Source organism: Pristiophorus japonicus, chromosome 2 (assembly GCF_044704955.1).
Source record: "Pristiophorus japonicus isolate sPriJap1 chromosome 2, sPriJap1.hap1, whole genome shotgun sequence".
NCBI classification, from domain to species: domain Eukaryota; kingdom Metazoa; phylum Chordata; class Chondrichthyes; family Pristiophoridae; genus Pristiophorus; species Pristiophorus japonicus.
The window spans coordinates 150,359,411-150,376,924 of NC_091978.1; the positions used below are offsets into that span (position 1 = coordinate 150,359,411).

The 17,514-nt window shown below is 45.4% G+C and overlaps 1 protein-coding gene across 1 annotated transcript in view; it reads right to left on the reverse strand.

Annotated features, from left to right (window-relative positions):
* cep135 (centrosomal protein 135) overlaps positions 1-17,514 on the reverse strand; it is a 233,192-nt gene that overhangs the window by 34,820 nt on the left and 180,858 nt on the right. Inside the window, exons 22-23 of the mRNA XM_070869899.1 lie at positions 7,987-8,172; positions 1,761-1,970 (exon numbers count right to left, since the gene is read on the reverse strand). Coding sequence (XP_070726000.1) covers positions 1,761-1,970; positions 7,987-8,172 — 396 coding nt within the window. The remainder of the gene's footprint in view (positions 1-1,760; positions 1,971-7,986; positions 8,173-17,514) is intronic.

Consider the following 17,514-nt stretch of genomic DNA (forward strand, 5'->3'; position numbering starts at 1 on the left):
TCATATTCTCTATCTGTTTCGTCATCCAGGGAGCTCTGACTTTAGTTGCCTTACCTTTCCCCCTCATGGGAATGAACCTCGACTGTACCCAAACTCCTCTTTAAAGGCAGCCCCTTTTCCATTATAGTTTTGTCTGCCAATCTTTGATTCCAATTTACCCAGGCCAGATCCATTCTCATCTCACTGAAATTGGCCTTCTCCAGTTAAACATTTTTATTCTAGATTGCTCCCTATCCCTTTCCATAGCTAATCTAAACTTTATGATACTATGATCACTGTTCCCCAAATGTTCACCTACTGACACTTGCTCCACTTGACCTACCTCATTCCCCAGTACAAGATCAAGCAATGCCTCCTCCCTTGTCGGTCCGGAAACAAACTGATCAAGAAAGTTCTTCTGAACACCTTCCCTTGGAGTGCCCTTTACACTATTATGATGCCAGTCTATATTAGGATAGATAAAGTCTCCCATTATTAATACTCTGTAAGTTCTTGTACTTCTCTGTAATTTCTCTGCAAATTTGCTCCTCCATATCTTTCCGACTATTTGGTGGTGTATAGTGTAATGGACTTCTATTATTTATTAACTCTAGCCATATAGCTTCTGTCCTTGATCCCTCTCGGACATCCTCCCTCTTCAGCACCCTAACATTCTCCTTAACAAATACTGCCACCTCCTATCTTTCCTGAACACCTTATAACCATGAATATTTAATACCTAATCCTGCCCTTTTTTGAGCCAGGTCTCTATTATTGCCACAACATCATATTTCCATGTGGTTATTTGTGCCTGCAGCTCACTTACCTTGTTTACTACGCTTTGTGCGTTCACATACATACACTGTAAACCCATCTTAGACCATCATATATTCTCTCTTAAGTTGGACCCCATCCAATGCCTTACTATATCTTACTTTAGTGCTCTCTGCCTCTCCCAATCCTTTGAGCACTTTACTTCCCCTTTATAATGTTACTTGGTGCCCACCCGCACCCCCCCTGCTAAATTAATTTAAACCCTGCCCAACAGCACGAGCAAACCTCCCTGCGAGGATATTGGTTCCGGCCCGGTTGAGGCGCAACCTGTCCGGCGTCTCCCTCCCTCTCACACACACGCTCCCAACCCACCCACGCTCCCCCCACCCCCCTCACACATGCACTCTGTCTCCCCCTCTCTCACACGCGCTCTGTCTCTCTCTCTCTCTCACGCGCTCTGTCTCTCTCTCTTTAGCTCCATAATGGTTCTCATTTAGAGGTTGATCTGCTAAAGTCTCACAAAGCAACCCTATCTTACCATTTTTGGCGAACTTGCCAGAGAGTGACTGCAATATATTCACAATCTATCCTACGAGACTTTCTGTAGGAATAACTAATATGAATGACTGTGCAAAAATCCAGGAGATGATGGGGGCTCTGGCAACAATAGTTAGGCTGCTGCAAGAATGTACAATTTTAAGGTCAGTTTAAATTATGGTTCTGAAGGTGACTTGTTTTGAAATGTGCTCTTGATCTGTTTCTCCAAAGGTATAACAAATAGCGACTAATGTGGAAGCACTAAAATGTTACCATCTGGGTATATCTTCTAAGTCACATCTGTAGCCAGTCATATTTAAGGGCAACGGGTCCACAAAAGCAGAAAACACACGCATACAATAACTAATGATTATATAGACAGTGCTTGACTGTTATATAGTCATTTTAACATAACATATTTAAAAATCTTAGTTTAAATTAAGCATAGACAATGTTTTATCTAACCATACCCTCTCATGTTCCATATTCTTAGAAGTAAGTTGCCGTGACAACAACTCCTTATTGGAATCCAGTTGGGCACATAGTTCTCTGATTGAAGCCAGATCTCCTAACACATGGCATTTCTCAGCCTGTGTCTGTCGTAGCTCTTCCTCCAGTTTGGACATGCTTTTAGCAGTATATGAAATCTCGTTCTCATATGCTTGTTGGGCAGACATGTGCTAAATTGAAGAAGAATTTACAGTAAAACACACAAAAGTATGCATACATTTGGCACACCAACACCGAAACAGACGAAAGTAACTTGTAATATGAAAGTTAATTGAGGGTGCAATCTGTAAGCAAGTGAATGCAAAAATAAAGGATATTTGATAAACTATCTTCAGTAGGGCCTTCTTTATTCTTTAATAAAAGATCAAACTCTATATACAATAGCATGTTGAGACATTGCATGAGGTGTAATCACCTGGTGCATTACCTTTAAGGAGACCCCACATGGAGCAGTCATAATCTTACCCCACTCCACTGTATAAAGTTTTGGGCTGAACTTTCAGGCCTCCTGTCCAGCAGAAACGGGACAGTACCTCCCCCCAAAATGATGGGGAATGACCTTTCACCCCATTCCTTCCATCACTGTGGTTACGGCAATGATCCCCCCAGACCTATCACTGAGCAGCCCCTGGAGCGGCATCCTAAGTCAGAAGGTAGACAGCATAACGCAGATTTTAAATATGCTAGAAAAAAATGCTAGACAACCAATAGCCAATAATGAAATAGATTTGTTGGGTGAATAAACTTGATAGGAAAAGAACTGATAATAGTAGTAAGAAAAAAAATCAAGACTACACAGCAGCATATTGAAGGAAATTATGCATGAAAAAGTGTACGACTGAGGTATGGAAACCTGACTAGTATACGGAGTGCGTACTCCAATATGTATTGATCCGGCTGCAACAAGGCATAATGAAGTAAGTGTTTTGAAAAACTATCATAGGCAGTCCCTCGAAATCGAGGAAGACTTGCTTCCACTCCAAAACGGAGTTCTCAGGTGACTTCAAAAGCTTCCATAGATATCTGAATAGAAAAAGATTAGTGAATACAAACGTAGGTCCCTTGCAGTCGGACTCAGGTGAATTTATAATGGGGAACAAAGAAATGGCAGATCAATTGAACAAATACTTTGGTTTTGTCTTCACGAAGAAAGATACAAGTGACCATCCGGAAATACTAGGAGTCAGAGGGTCCAGTGAGAAGGAGGAACTGAAGGAAATCCTTATTAGGCGGGAAATTGTGTTGGGGAAATTGATGGGATTGAAGGCCGATAAATCCCCGGGGTCTGATTGTCTGCATCCCAGAGTACTTGAGGAAGTGGCCCTAGAAATAGTGGATGCATTGGTGATCATTTTCCAACAGTCTATCGACTCGGGATCAGTTCCTGTGGACTGGAGGGTAGCTAATGTAACCACATTTTAAAAAAAATGAGGGAGAGAGAAAACAGGGAATTATAGCCTGACATCGGTAGTGGGGAAAATGGTGGAATCAATTATTAAGGATGAAATAGTAGCGCATTTGGAAAGCAGTGACAGGATCGGTCCAAGTCAGCGTGGATTTATGGAAGGAAAATGATGCTTGACAAATCTTCTGGAATTTTTTGAGGATGTAACTAGTAGAGTGGACAAGGGAGAACCAGTGGATGTGGTGTATTTGGACTTTCAAAAGGCCTTTGACAAGGTCCCACAAAAGAGATTGGTGTGCAAAATCAAAGCACATGGTATTGGGGATAATGTACTGGCGTGGATAGAGAATTGGTTGGCAGGCAGGAAGCAGAGAGTCGGGATAAACAGGTCCTTTTCAGAATGGCAGGCAGTGACTAGTGGAGTGCTGCAGGGCTCAGTGCTGGGACCCCAGCTCTTTACAATATACATTAATGATTTGGATGAAGGAATTGAGTGTAATATCTCCAAGTTTGCAGATGTCACTAAACTGGATGGCAGTGTGAGCTGTGAGGAGGATGCTAAGAGACTGCAGGGTGACTTGGACAGGTTAGGTGAGTGGGCAAATGCATGGCAGATGAAGTATAATGTGGATAAATGTGAGGTTATCCACTTTGGTGGCAAAAACACGAAGGCAGACTATTATCTGAATGGCGGCAGATTAGGAAAAGGGGAGGTGCAACGAGACCTGGGTGTCATGGTTCATCAGTCAATGAAAGTTGGCATGCAGGTACAGCAGGCGGTGAAGGCGGCAAATGGCATGTTGGCCTTCATAGCTAGGGGATTTGAGTATAGGAGCAGGGAGGTCTTACTTCAATTGTACAGGGCCTTGGTGAGGCCTCACCTGGAATAGTGTGTTCAGTTTTGGTCTCCTAATCTGAGGAAGGACGTTCTTGCTATTGAGGGAGTGCAGCGAAGGTTCACCAGACTGATTCCCGGGATGGCTGGACTGACATATGAGGAGAGACTGGATCATCTGGGCCTTTATACACTGGAGTTTAGAAGGATGAGAGGGGATCTCATAGAAACATACAAGATTCTGACGGTACGGGACAGGTTAGATGTGGGAAGAATGTTCCCGATGTTGGGGAAGTCCAGAACCAGGGAACACAGTCTTCGGATAAGGGGTAGGCCATTTAGGACTGAGATGAGGAGAAACTTCTTCACTCAGAGAGTTGTTAACCTGTGGAATTCCCTGCCGCAGAGAGTTGTTGATGCCAGTTCATTGGATATATTCAAGACGGAGTTAGATGTGGCCCTTACGGCTAAAGGGATCAAGGGGTATGGAGAGAAAGCAGGAAAGGGATACTGAGGTGAATGATCAGCCATGATCTTATTGAATGGTAGTGCAGGCTCGAGGGGCCGAATGGCCTACTCCTGCACCTATTTTCTATGTTTCTATGACTGTACAGTCCATTACGGGAATTACAGTCTCTGTCACAAGTGGACAGACAGTCATTGAAGGAAAGGGTGGGTGGGGAGTCTGGTTTGCCACACGCTCCTTCCGCTTGCTTTCTGCATGCTCTCGGCGACAAGACTCGAGGTGTTCAGCGCCCTCCTGGATACTCTTCCTCCACTTAGGGCGATCTTTGGCCAGGGATTCCCTGGTGTCGGCAGGGATGTTGCACTTCATCAAGGAGGCTTTGAGGGTGTCCTTGAAATGTTTCCTCTGCCCACCTGGGGCTCGCTTGCCATGCAGGAGTTCCAAGTAGAGCACCTGCTTTGGGAGTCTTGTGTCGGGCATGCGAACAATGTGGCCTGCCCAACAGAGCTGGTCGAGTGTGATCAGTGCTTCGATGCTGGGGATGTTGGCCTGATCGAGAACACTGATGTTGGTGCGTCTATCCTCCCAGGGGATTTGCAGGATCTTGCGGAGACATCATTGGTGGTATTTCTCCAGCGATTTGAGGTGTCTACTGTGTATGGTCCATGTCTCTGAGCCATACAGGACGGCAGGTATCACTACAGCCCTGTAGACCATAAGCTTGGTGTCAAATTTGAGGGCCTGATCTGTAGTGGGGAAAATGCTTGAAACTATCATTAAGGAAGAAATAGCGGGACATTTAGACAGGAATAGTGCAATCAAGCAGACGCAGCATGGATTCATGAAGGGGAAATCATGTTTAACTAATTTACTGGAATTCTTTGAGGATATAACGAGCATGGTGGATAGAGGTGTACCGATGGATGTAGTGCATTTAGATTTCCAAAAGGCATTCGATAAGGTGCCACACAAAAGGTTACTGCAGAAGATAAAGGTACGCGGAGTCAGAGGAAATGTATTAGCATGGATCGAGAATTGGCTGGCTAACAGGAAGCAGAGAATCGGGATAAATGGGTCCTTTTTGGGTTGGAAATCGGTGGTTAGTGGTGTTAAGGATCAGTGCTGGGAGCACAACTGTTTACAATATACATAGATGACCTGGAAGAGGGGACAGAGTGTAGTGTAACAAAATTTGCAGATGACACAAAGATTAGTGGGAAAGCGGGTTGTGTAGAGGACACAGAGAGGCTGCAAAGAGATTTAGATAGGTTAAGCGAATGGGCTAAAGTTTGGCAGATGGAATACAATGTCGGAAAGTGTGAGGTCATCCACCTTGGGAAAAAATAGTAAAAGGGAATATTATTTGAATGAGGAGAAATTACAACATGCTGCGGTGCAGAGGGACCTGGGGGTCCTTGTGCATGAATCCCAAAAAGTTAGTTTGCAGGTGCAGCAGGTAATCAGGAAGGCAAATGGAATGTTGGCCTTCATTACGAGAGGGATGGAGTCCAAAAGCAGGGAGGTCCTGCTGCAACTATATAGGGTATTGGTGAGGCCGCACCTGGAGTACTGCGTGCAGTTTTGGTCACCTTACTTAAGGAAGGATATGCTAGCTTTGGAGGGGGTACAGAGACGATTCACTAGGCTGATTCCGGAGATGAGGGGGTTACCTTATGATGATAGATTGAGTAGACTGGGTCTTTACTTGTTGGAGTTCCGAAAGATGAGGGGTGATCTTATAGAAACATTTAAAATAATGAAAGGGATAGACAAGATAGAGGCAGAGAGGTTGTTTCCACTGGTCAGAGAGACTAGAACTAGGGGGCACAGCCTCAAAATACAGGGGAGCCAATTTAAAACCGAGTTGAGAAGGAATTTCTTCTCCCAGAGGGTTGTGAATCTGTGGAATTCTCTGCCCAAGGAAGCAGTTGAGGCTAGCACATTGAATGTACTCAAGTTACAGATAGATAGATTTTTAACCAATAAGGGAATTAAGGGTTACGGGGAACGGGCGGCCAAGTGGATCTGAGTCCACGGCCAGATCAGCCATGATCTTGTTGAATGGCGGAGCAGGCTCGAGGGGCTAGATGGCCTACTCCTGTTCCTAATTCTTATGTTCTTATGATCTTTGAACACTCTCTTCCTCAGGCGGCCGAAGGCTGCGCTGGCACACTGGAGGCGGTGTTGAACCTCGTCGTCGATGTCTGCCCTTGTTGATAATAGGCTCCCGAGGTATGGAACGTGGTCCACGTTGTCCAGGTTCGTGCCGTGGATCTTGATGACTGGGGGGGGGGCAGTGCTGTGTGGCGGGGTCAGGTTGGTGGAGGACCTTTGGCTTACGGATGTTTAGTGTCAGGCCCATGCTTTTGTATGCCTCGGTGAAGATATTGACAATGGCTTGGAGTTCAGCTTCTGAACGCAAGGGTCGTCTGCGTACTGTAGTTCGACGACAGAGGATGGGATTTAGCCTGGAGGCGACGAAGGTTGAACACGTTCCCACTGGTTCTGTAGTTTAGTTCCACTCCAGCGGGGAGCTTGTTGAGTGGGAGGTGGAGCATTGCAGCGAGGAAGATCGAGAAGAGGGTTGGCGCGATGAAGCAGCCCTGCTTAACCCTGGTCCGGACATGGATTGGGTCTGTGGTGGATCCGTTGGTCAGGATCACAGCTTGCATGTTGTCATGGAACAGGTGGAGGATGGCGACAAACTTTTGGGGGAAGCCGAAACGGAGGAGGATGCTCCATAGTTCCTCACAGTTAACAATATCAAAGGCATTTGTAAGGTCAAAGGCCATGTACAGGGTTGGTGCTATTCTCTGCATTTCTCTTGCAGTTGTCGCACCGTAAAGATCATGTCTGTTGTACCCCGTAGTGGACGGAATCCGCACTGTGACTCCGGGAGGAGTTCCTCAGCCACAGGGAGAAGACGGTTGAGGAGGCTTCTAGCGATGACTTTCCCAGTGGCCGACAACAGGGAGATTCCTCTGTAGTTGCCGCATAATGATCTAATCGGATACAGTATGGGGCTTTCAGCCAGAGTGTCACTAGCCTTACTGGCCAATCAAACTCCATGAGAATGCCACCTCACGTTAGCCAAGACTGATTTCTTGGTCTTTTCATGATCAGTTGGGGGCAGCGTGTCTTTTTAATGGAATTCCCACCAAATTCTACTTTGCTCAGCAGTGACAGTTTAAAAAGAGAAAGATGTCTTGTGATTTGTTTTAAAACTGATCAACTGTGTGAAATTTGTGTTCGTTTGTGGATGCTCTCCAAGAGGATCTTACCATTTGACGCTGGTGAACACCTATTTATGAAATACATGGAAGAGTTGCTCAAAGGAGGCTGTTAATTTTACATCATAAGTACTTCCAGATGACTTCTCTCCATATGATTGCTGTATTGCTTAAAGTTACCTAATAGGATACTAGAGGTTACATATAAAAATGCCATTTTAGTATTACAGACTTTATTCATATTTAATACCTCCTGTATTTCCCTTTCCAGCTTTCCCACTCTTTCCTCAAGATGTCGTCTCTCTGTGTCTACAGACAGGAGCTCCAGTCGAACTGAACTGCTCTCTCCCTCTGCCTGATGGGCCTTATGCTCCCAGTTCTCAGCCTGATTACTTGCCAGTCGGAATTGCTCCAGCATATGATGGAGCTCTTGTTCCTATTATTGAAAAGAAGAGAAGGTAACTTAGGTGTAAGTATTTCAGACGGAACAATACCTGCACAATGTACACACCAATCCTGATTTTCCTTTCATCATTTTTAGGTACCGATCCATCAGTTTTAATTTAACAGATCCATGCAGCTATTCCCACTGACAACCAATGGTCAAGGTAGGATGATTTTTAAACGTGCTTTTGATAAATATAGAAAATATTTATATGAGACCTCTAGTTGCTTTCCACAGGACAAAATTATTTTTAATAGTACAGGTTAATTTCACACAAAACCCAGTGGAATGATCCTTCCTCTTCCAGCGCTGTTTGACAGGAATTAATGCAAAGCACACAGGGAGTGCACCCTGTAAGGATCAGGAGTTGAATGCCCAAACTTCCTCGGGGACCTGATTTTAATACTGCAGACGAAGTGGGCCCAGTATTGGCTGCAGCCACAAAGAAGGAGCTCTGGGTGCGTCTTGAGTCTTAAAGGGGTTTGTACAATGGAAAGGTCGGAAAATAAATCACTTTTTGGCCAAATTTCCTGCCGATTGAAGTATCAAATATTCAACATGGCAGCTGCAGGTGAGTATTAGTGAGTTCTGAAATTAAGTCCATCCACCAAAAGTTGTGTTCTTTTATTGCTGTGGCCTTCTCCTTTAATAAAATGGTATGACCTTTTTGAATATTTTCCTGCTGCTGGGCCATGACTGGGAAGAAGCAGCAGCACCTCAAGTACTGGTCTATGTGCCCTTGCAGTGTGCCTCAGAGATAACTGGTAAGAGGCAACACCATTGTGCCAAGCAGTAGGTGGAGTAACAGGGAAAACAAGTGTGGGTATAAAGAATAATGGTATGGATATAGGAGGAGAGTGCTGGTTTGAATGTGAGGCTCCTGTTTTTATTTCAGCTGGCACGAAGCAGTTTTATGGTGTGGGGAGGTTGGATTATTGCTGTGTAGTAGGGAAACAGGCATCTGCAGCTCAGGAGAGGGCCAGGCAAAATTCAGCAGCAGCTGATAAAGGAGCTTCCCCTCATCTACCTCCAAATAAGCCATATCAGAAAAAGGGGAGGGGGGTGGGGGTGGGGAGGGTGTTGGCTTTGCACAGCAATAAACAAAGTCTCCACTACTAAGTGTAGGTGAATAGAAGCATTCTGAAACAAGTACAGAAGCATCAACTCCATTTATTTCAATTAAAAACAAAAATAAGGATCTTTCTTGGCAATACCAGCATTTCCCCCAAGACCACCAAAACAGTGGCCCTGGAACTGCAACTGATGGTAACAGGTTGCCAACTCTGGTTAGAGGCATTGCTGGAGGGCGGATCACGTGATATTGGATCATGCGACTATCCCGAGGGCCACCCTGCTATATATATGATCTTCTGTAGGATGCCGACAAACTTTACTTTCTGTTGTCCCAATTTTGGGTCACACTTCCGAGTAACTTTAGTAAATGTTTGCTCTGTTGCTCTTTCATATCGTTCTTGCAATTTTGCTAGAAATAGTAGAGGAAGTTTTAATCAACCCATTTACGATTTTGCTACAGAGGAATTCCAAGGTAACGACGCAGTTTGAGAACGCTGCGCCAGATATTTAGAATTTTGTATCTTTTGTTGACATAAGATTACTTGGCTTTAGATTTGATGTATGGGACCGACATACTTGCCTGAATGTTAGACATAAAATCCTCAAACATAACTGATTTTAGATACTTGGGCCCCGATTTTAACTGCCTCCACCCTTACGGAAACCAGGAGGGGGCAAATTACAATGTGAGCCAGTTACCCCCATCAATCCTACTTCCTTCTCGTTTCCCCATATTAACCTGCTCTTTGGAGTAGGTGAGCAGGACACCCACAGGAAGGAAGCGGGGCCCTACTTTAAATATGCAGATCGGTTTCAATGATGTCATGAGGACCCAATCTGCAATTTCAAGCTGAGGCCTGAGCCGGGAGGGAGCAGGGCAGTATCAGCTGCCGGGAGCTGCACCCTGGACCACAAGGAGACCAGGAGGAAAGTTTAAAATTTATTGTTCAGGTTTCCTTGTGGGCCAGGGGGGCTCCTCTGTCCTCCCTCTTGGCCAAACTGCCCCTCGAGCCTGCTCCGCCATTCAATAAGATCATGGCTGATATGATCTTGGCCTCAACTCCACTTTTCTGCCTGTTCCCCATAACACTTGATTTCCCTCTGTGATCTCACCAAAGCCCTGTATAATTGTAGAGACGGGTGATATCTCTTTAAAAAGCCTGTATGACTGGTCCTGTCCCTTTAAATAACCTGTGTGATTGGTCTATCTGTTTATACAGCCTGTGTGACTGGTCCTCTCTTCTTAAAAAGCCTGTGTGACTGGTCCTGCCTCTTTAAAAAGCCGGTTTGACTGGTCCTGTACTTTTTAATAAAAGCTTGTATGACTGGCTCTTATTCTTTAAAAAGCATTTGTGACTGGTTCTGTCTCTTCAAAAAGCATTTGTAACTGGTTCTGTCTCTTCAAAACATGTGTGTGACTGGTCATGTCTCCATAAAAAGCCTATGTGGCTGGTCCTGTCTCTTTAAAGCGCCATTGTAACATAAGAACATACATCTCATCTTCATTCTTGTTTTCATCTCTTGATTGATTTTGGTTACTCACCCTCTATTTAGGAAAACACGTTATCAAAGATAACAGACTTCTGTCAATGCTACTGATATGGGTAGCTATTTGGTGCATAAGAGCAAACTAGGTTAACTCTCTCCTTAAGCTTTCCCTTCCTTGCCATCAGGAACCACGTCGCCCATGCTCACCAATTACTTCTCGACAGCTTGTCGAACATCGGAATTCATTGTGCAGCAACAGTGGATAGCATCAACATGCTTTTCCACCAAAGTCACTACAGGTACAGCGTCAAAAATCCAGAAGCCTCAAGACTGAGGCCGCTCCAGTTTCTGGGTATTTCCGGACTTCGGAACGTCTTTCTGATGTCCTGAACCGGGAAACACCCGAGCCCAGGTAAGGGCGGAGGGGGGTCGCGAGGTAAGAGGGGAGGAGTCCAGCCAGGAGAGTTCGGCGGGCGGCGGGCCCTCGGCAGTCCAGTGGGAGACGGGCCGAGGTAAGGAGCGGGGGATCCGGCATGGAAGGGAGGAGGGGTCGGCGGGCGGGGGGGGGATGGGGGGGGGAGAGAAGAGGGGTCGGACGGGCGGGGGGGGGGGAAAGAGGGGTTGTAGATGGGAGAGCTGAATACATGGCTTGAGCAGTGGTGCAGCAGGGAGGGATTCAAATTCCTGGGGCATTGGAACCAGTTCTGGGGGAGGTGGGACCAGTACAAACCGGACAGCCTGCACCTGGGCAGGACCGGAACCAATGTCCTTGGGGGAGTGTTTGCTAGTGCTGTTGGGGAGGAGTTAAACTAATATGGCAGGGGGATGGCAATCAATGCAGGGAGACAGAGGGAAACAAAAAGGAGATAAAAGCAAAAGACAGAAAGGAGATGAGGAAAAGTGGAGGGCAGAGAAACCCAAGACAAAAAACAAAAAGGGCCACTGTACAGCAAAATTCTAAAAGGAAAAAGGGTGTTAAAAAAAACAAGCCTGAAGGCTTTGTGTCTTAATGCAAGGAGTATCCGTAATAAGGTGGATGAATTAACTGTGCAAATAGATGTTAACAAATATGATGTGATCGGGATTACGGAGACGTGGCTCCAGGATGATCAGGGCTGGGAACTCAGGGGTATTCAACATTCAGGAAGGATAGAATAAAAAGGAAAGGAGGTGGAGTAGCATTGCTGATTAAAGAAGAGATTAATGCAATAGTTAGAATCGACATTAGCTTGGATGATGTGGAATCTATATGGGTAGAACTGCAGAACACCAAAGGGCAAAAAACGTTAGTGGGAGTTGTGTACAGACCTCCAAACAGTAGTAGTAATGTTGGGGAGGGCATCAAACAGGAAATTAGGGGTGCATGCAATAAGGGTGCAGCAGTTATAATGGGTGACTTTAATATGCACATAGATTGGACTAACCAAACTGGAAGCAATACGGTGGAGGAGGATTTCCTGGAGTGCATAAGGGATGGTTTTCTAGACCAATATGTCGAGGAACCAACTAGGGGGGAGGCCACCTTAGACTGGGTGTTGTGTAATGAGAGAGGATTAATTAGCAATACCGTTGTGCGAGGCCCCTTGGGGAAGAGTGACCATAATATGGTGGAATTCTGCATTAGGATGGAGAATGAAACAGTTAATTCAGAGACCATGGTCCAGAACTTAAAGAAGGGTAACTTTGAAGGTATGAGGCGTGAATTTGCTAGGATTGATTGGCGAATGGTACTTATGGGGTTGACAGTGGATGGGCAATGGCAGACATTTAGAGACCGCATGGATGAACTACAACAATTGTACATTCCTGTCTGTCGTAAAAATAAAAAAGGGAAGGTGGATCAACCGTGGCTATCAAGGGAAATCAGGGATAGTATTAAAGCCAAGGAAGTGGCATACAAATTGGCCAGAAATAGCAGTGAACCCGGAGACTGGGAGAAACTTAGAACTCAGCAGAGGAGGACAAAGGGTTTCATTAGGGCAGGGAAAATGGAGTACGAGAAGAAGCTTTCAGGGAACATTAAGACGGATTGCAAAAGTTTCTGTAGATATGTAAAGAGAAAAAGGTTAGTAAAGACAAACGTAGGTCCCCTGCAGTCAGAATCAGGGAAAGTCATAACGGGGAACAAAGAAATGGCGGACCAATTGAACAAGTACTTTGGTTCGGTATTCACTAAGGAGGACACTAACAACCTTCCGAATATAAGAGGGGTCAGAGGGTCTAGTAAGGAGGAGGAACTGAGGGAAATCCTAATGAGTCGGGAAATTGTGTTGGGGAAATTAATGGGATCGAAGGCAGATAAATCCCCAGGGCCTGATGGACTGCATCCCAGAGTACTTCAGGAGGTGGCCTTGGAAATAGCGGATGCATTGACAGTCATTTTCCAACATTCCATTGACTCTGGATCAGTTCCTATCGAGTGGAGGGTAGCCAATGTAACCCCACTTTTTAAAAAAGGAGGGAGAGAGAAAACAGGGAATTATAGACCGGTCCGCCTGACATCGGTAGTGGGTAAGATGATGGAATCAATTATGAAGGATGTCATAGCAGCGTATTTGGAAAGAGGTGACATGATAGGTCCAAGTCAGCATGGATTTGTGAAAGGGAAATCATGCTTGACAAATCTTATGGAATTTTTTGAGGATGTTTCCAGTAGAGTGGACAAGGGAGAACCAGTTGATGTGGTGTATTTGGACTTTCAGAAGGCTTTCGACAAGGTCCCACACAAGAGATTAATGTGCAAAGTTAAAGCACATGGGATTGGGGGTAATGTGCTGACATGGATTGAGAAATGGTTGTTAGACAGGAAGCAAAGAGTAGGAGTAAATGGGTACTTTTCAGAATGGCAGGCGGTGACTAGTGGGGTACCGCAAGGTTCTGTGCTGGGGCCCCAGCTGTTTACGCTGTACATTAATGATTTAGACGAGGGGATTAAATGTAGTATCTCCAAATTTGCGGATGACACTAAGTTAGGTGGCAGTGTGAGCTGCGAGGAGGATGCTATGAGGCTGCAGAGCGACATGGATAGGTTAGGTGAGTGGGCAAATGCATGGCAGATGAAGTATAATGTGGATAAATGTGAGGTTATCCACTTTGGTGGTAAAAACAGTGAGACAGACTATTATCTGAATGGTGACAGATTAGGAAAAGGGGAGGTGCAACGAGACCTGGGTGTCATGGTACATCAGTCATTGAAGGTTGGCATGCAGGTACAGCAGGCAGTTAAGAAAGCAAATGGCATGTTGGCCTTCATAGCGAAGGGATTTGAATACAGGGGCAGGGAGGTGTTGCTGCAGTTGTACAGGGCCTTGGTGAGGCCACACCTGGAGTATTGTGTACAGTTTTGGTCTCCTAACCTGAGGAAGGACATTCTTGCTATTGAGGGAGTGCAGCGAAGGTTCACCAGACTGATTCCTGGGATGGCGGGACTGACATATCAAGAAAGACTGGATCAACTGGGCTTGTATTCACTGGAGTTCAGAAGAATGAGAGGGGACCTCATAGAAACATTTAAAATTCTGATGGGTTTAGACAGGTTAGATTCAGGAAGAATGTTCCCAATGTTGGGGAAGTCCAGAACCAGGGGTCACAGTCTAAGGATAAGGGGTAAGCCATTTAGGACCGAGATGAGGAGGAACTTCTTCACCCAGAGAGTGGTGAACCTGTGGAATTCTCTACCACAGAAAGTTGTTGAGGCCAATTCACTCAATATATTCAAAAAGGAGTTAGATGTAGTCCTTACTACTAAGGGGATCAAGGGGTATGGCGAGAAAGCAGGAATTGGGGTACTGAAGTTGCATGTTCAGCCATGAATTCATTGAATGGTGGTGCAGGCTAGAAGGGCCGAATGGCCTACTCCTCCACCTATTTACTATGTTTCTAGAGCTGGGGGGGGGGGGGGTAGGAGAGGGGTCGGGGTGGGGGGGAGGAGTCGGCGGGGGAAGAGAGGTCAGCAGGGGCCCCGAGGTGGGGAAGAGGTCGGCGGAGGGAGAGGTCGGCGGGGGAAGAGGTCGGCGGGGGGAGAGGTCGGCGGGGGGAGAGGTCGGCGGGGCCCCGAGGCAGGGGTCCGGATTCCAGAACATTGTCCAGATTCCAGATGACCCCGCCACTGATCATCCTGGTGTCCGGATTCCGGAACAGTACGGATTTCGGAGCTCCGGATTTTTGACGCTGTTTTTCACTCAGCGAAAGAAAAATTACAATCATTTCCTTTTAATAGAATATATTGTCATTTTCTCCAGTGTTTAAGGGACTAAGATAGTGTAAATATTAAAGTGGAGACAGAAAAACACTGAGAATCAATAAGCTCAGGAATCTGCACTGCTGAAAAATGGGGCTAAGATTGGAAATGGAATTAAAATAAAAGACGCTAAGTCTTCTCAGCTAAAAGTGTTTTAAAATAGAACTTCCAAATTTTGTAGCTCAAGCCATTTAAAAGCAAAGTAATGTAGGTAACTGGTTAATTTTAATGAGGACTGATCTTTAAATATGAATCTGCAGCACTGATGGCAACAAGAAAACAAGACAATTTGTTCTGGAGACATATTTGGAACTAAAATTATTATTAGTACTATAACTATATTACATAGCTTGAATAAAATTTCAAACTATTCAGAATTCTAGTAAGATTTTTTCCATCATAGATTCTAAGTAGATCCATGGCAAACTTAATTTTACAATCAGATATTGTAACCAATGAAATACTTCTGGATAAATTCATAAAAATATCACAATTTCTTCCAAAAACGTGTTCTATATCTTATTCAAAAGTGTATTTAGATTGCATTGACTTTAGATTATATTGACCAATTGCTAAATAAAGAAATAGCTAACTGAATAAATTAAAGGCAAAAAGAAGCATTTAACTTTGCTTTACTATTACAATGTCATACTTTTTCTGTCAGTCGGATCTGTGTGAGCAAATGAAAGTGTGCGCACAATATTGTACTATGTTCAATTGGTTGAATGACAAGCCAATCAATTGTTCGAATATCTTAAGTCATTTGTTAGAGAATCATCAGAGGTTTACTCTGGGGCAGGCCTATAAAAGGCCCAACGTCAAGCAGCGACGGGAGATCAAGGCGGTGGCGCGGGAGTCCGGAGTAGGCCTATAAAATGCCCAACGTCGAGCAGCGGCGGGAGATCGAGGAGGCCAGCGGCAGCAGGGAGAGAAGGCAAAAAGAAGTAAAAAGAAATCGAAGGGTGACGTCACAGCCAAGGGGGTAATTGATTGGTGAGTAGTTTTTCTTTTTTTCTTTTCCTTTATCAGCAGGTAACCTTTGGCATTGTTGCCAAATTAAGCTAATTTAAGGGTTAAGTCATTGCAGGAGAGCCCAGACCCGTGTCATGCTCCTCCTGTGCTATGTGGGAACTCAGGGACGCTTCCAGTGTCCCTGACGACAACATGTGCGGAAGTGTATCCTGCTGCAGCTCCTGACAGACCGCATTGCGGCACTGGAGCAGCGCATGGATTCACTTTGGAGCATCCGCGATGCTAAGGCAATCGTGAACAGCATGTTTAGTGAGTTGGTCACACCGCAGCTAAAGGTTACTCAGGTAGATAGGGAATGGGTGACCATCAGGCAGAGCAGTGGAAGGAAGGTAGTGCAGGGTTCCCCTGCGGTCATCCCTGTCCAAAACAGATACACCGCCTTGGGTGCTGTTGGGGGGGGGGGGGGGGGGGATGACTCACCAGGGGAGGGCAGCAGCAGCCAAGTTCATGACACCATGGGTGACTCTGCTGCATAGGAGGGCAGGAAAAAGAGTGGGAGAGCTATAATGGTAGGGGATTCTATTGTAAGGGGAATAGATAGACGTTTCTGTGGCCGCAATTGTGACTCCAGGATGGTATGTTGCCTCCCTGGTGCAAGGGTCAAGGATATTTTGGAGCGGCTACAGGAGATTTTTGAGGGGGAGGGTGAACAGCCATTTGTCGTGGTGCACATAAGTACCAACGATATAGGTAAAAAAACGGGATGAGGTCCAACAAACTGAATTTAGGGAGCTAGGAATTAAATTAAAAAGTAGGACCTCAAAGGTAGTAATCTCAGGATTGCTACCAGTGCCACGTGTGAGTCAGAGTAGGAATTTCAGAATAGCTAAGATGAATACGTGGCTTGAGGAATGGTGCAAGAGGGAGGGATTCAAATTCCTGGGACATTGGAACCGGTTCTGGGGGAGGTGGGACCAGTACAAACCGGACGGTCTGCACCTGGGCAGGACCGGAACCAATGCCCTGGGGGGAGTGTTTGCTAGTGCTGTTGGGGAGGGGTTAAACTAATATAGCAGGGGGATGGGAACCACAGAGGGAAGTAGAATGGGGGCAGAAGCAAAAGATAGAAAGAAGTAAAAGTAAAAGTGGAAGGCAGAGAAACCCAAGGCAAAAATCAAAAAGGGCCACATTGCAGCAAAATTCTCAAGAAGCAAAGTGTGTTAAAAAGACAAGCATGAAGGCTCTGTGCCTCAATGCAAGAAGTATTCGTAATAAAGTGGATGAATTAACTGCGCAGGCAGCTATTAACGAATATGATATAATTGGCATTATGGAGACATGAATCCATGGTGACCAAGGCTGGGAACTCAACATCCAGGGGTATTCAACATTCAGGAAGGATAGACAGAAAGGAAAAGGAGGTGGGGTAGTATTGCTGGTTAAAGAGGAAATTAACGCAATAGTAAGGAAGGACATTAAGCTTGGATGATGTGGAATCTGTATGGGTAGAGCTGCGGAATACCAAAGGGCAGAAAACGCAAGTGGGAGTTGTGTGTAGA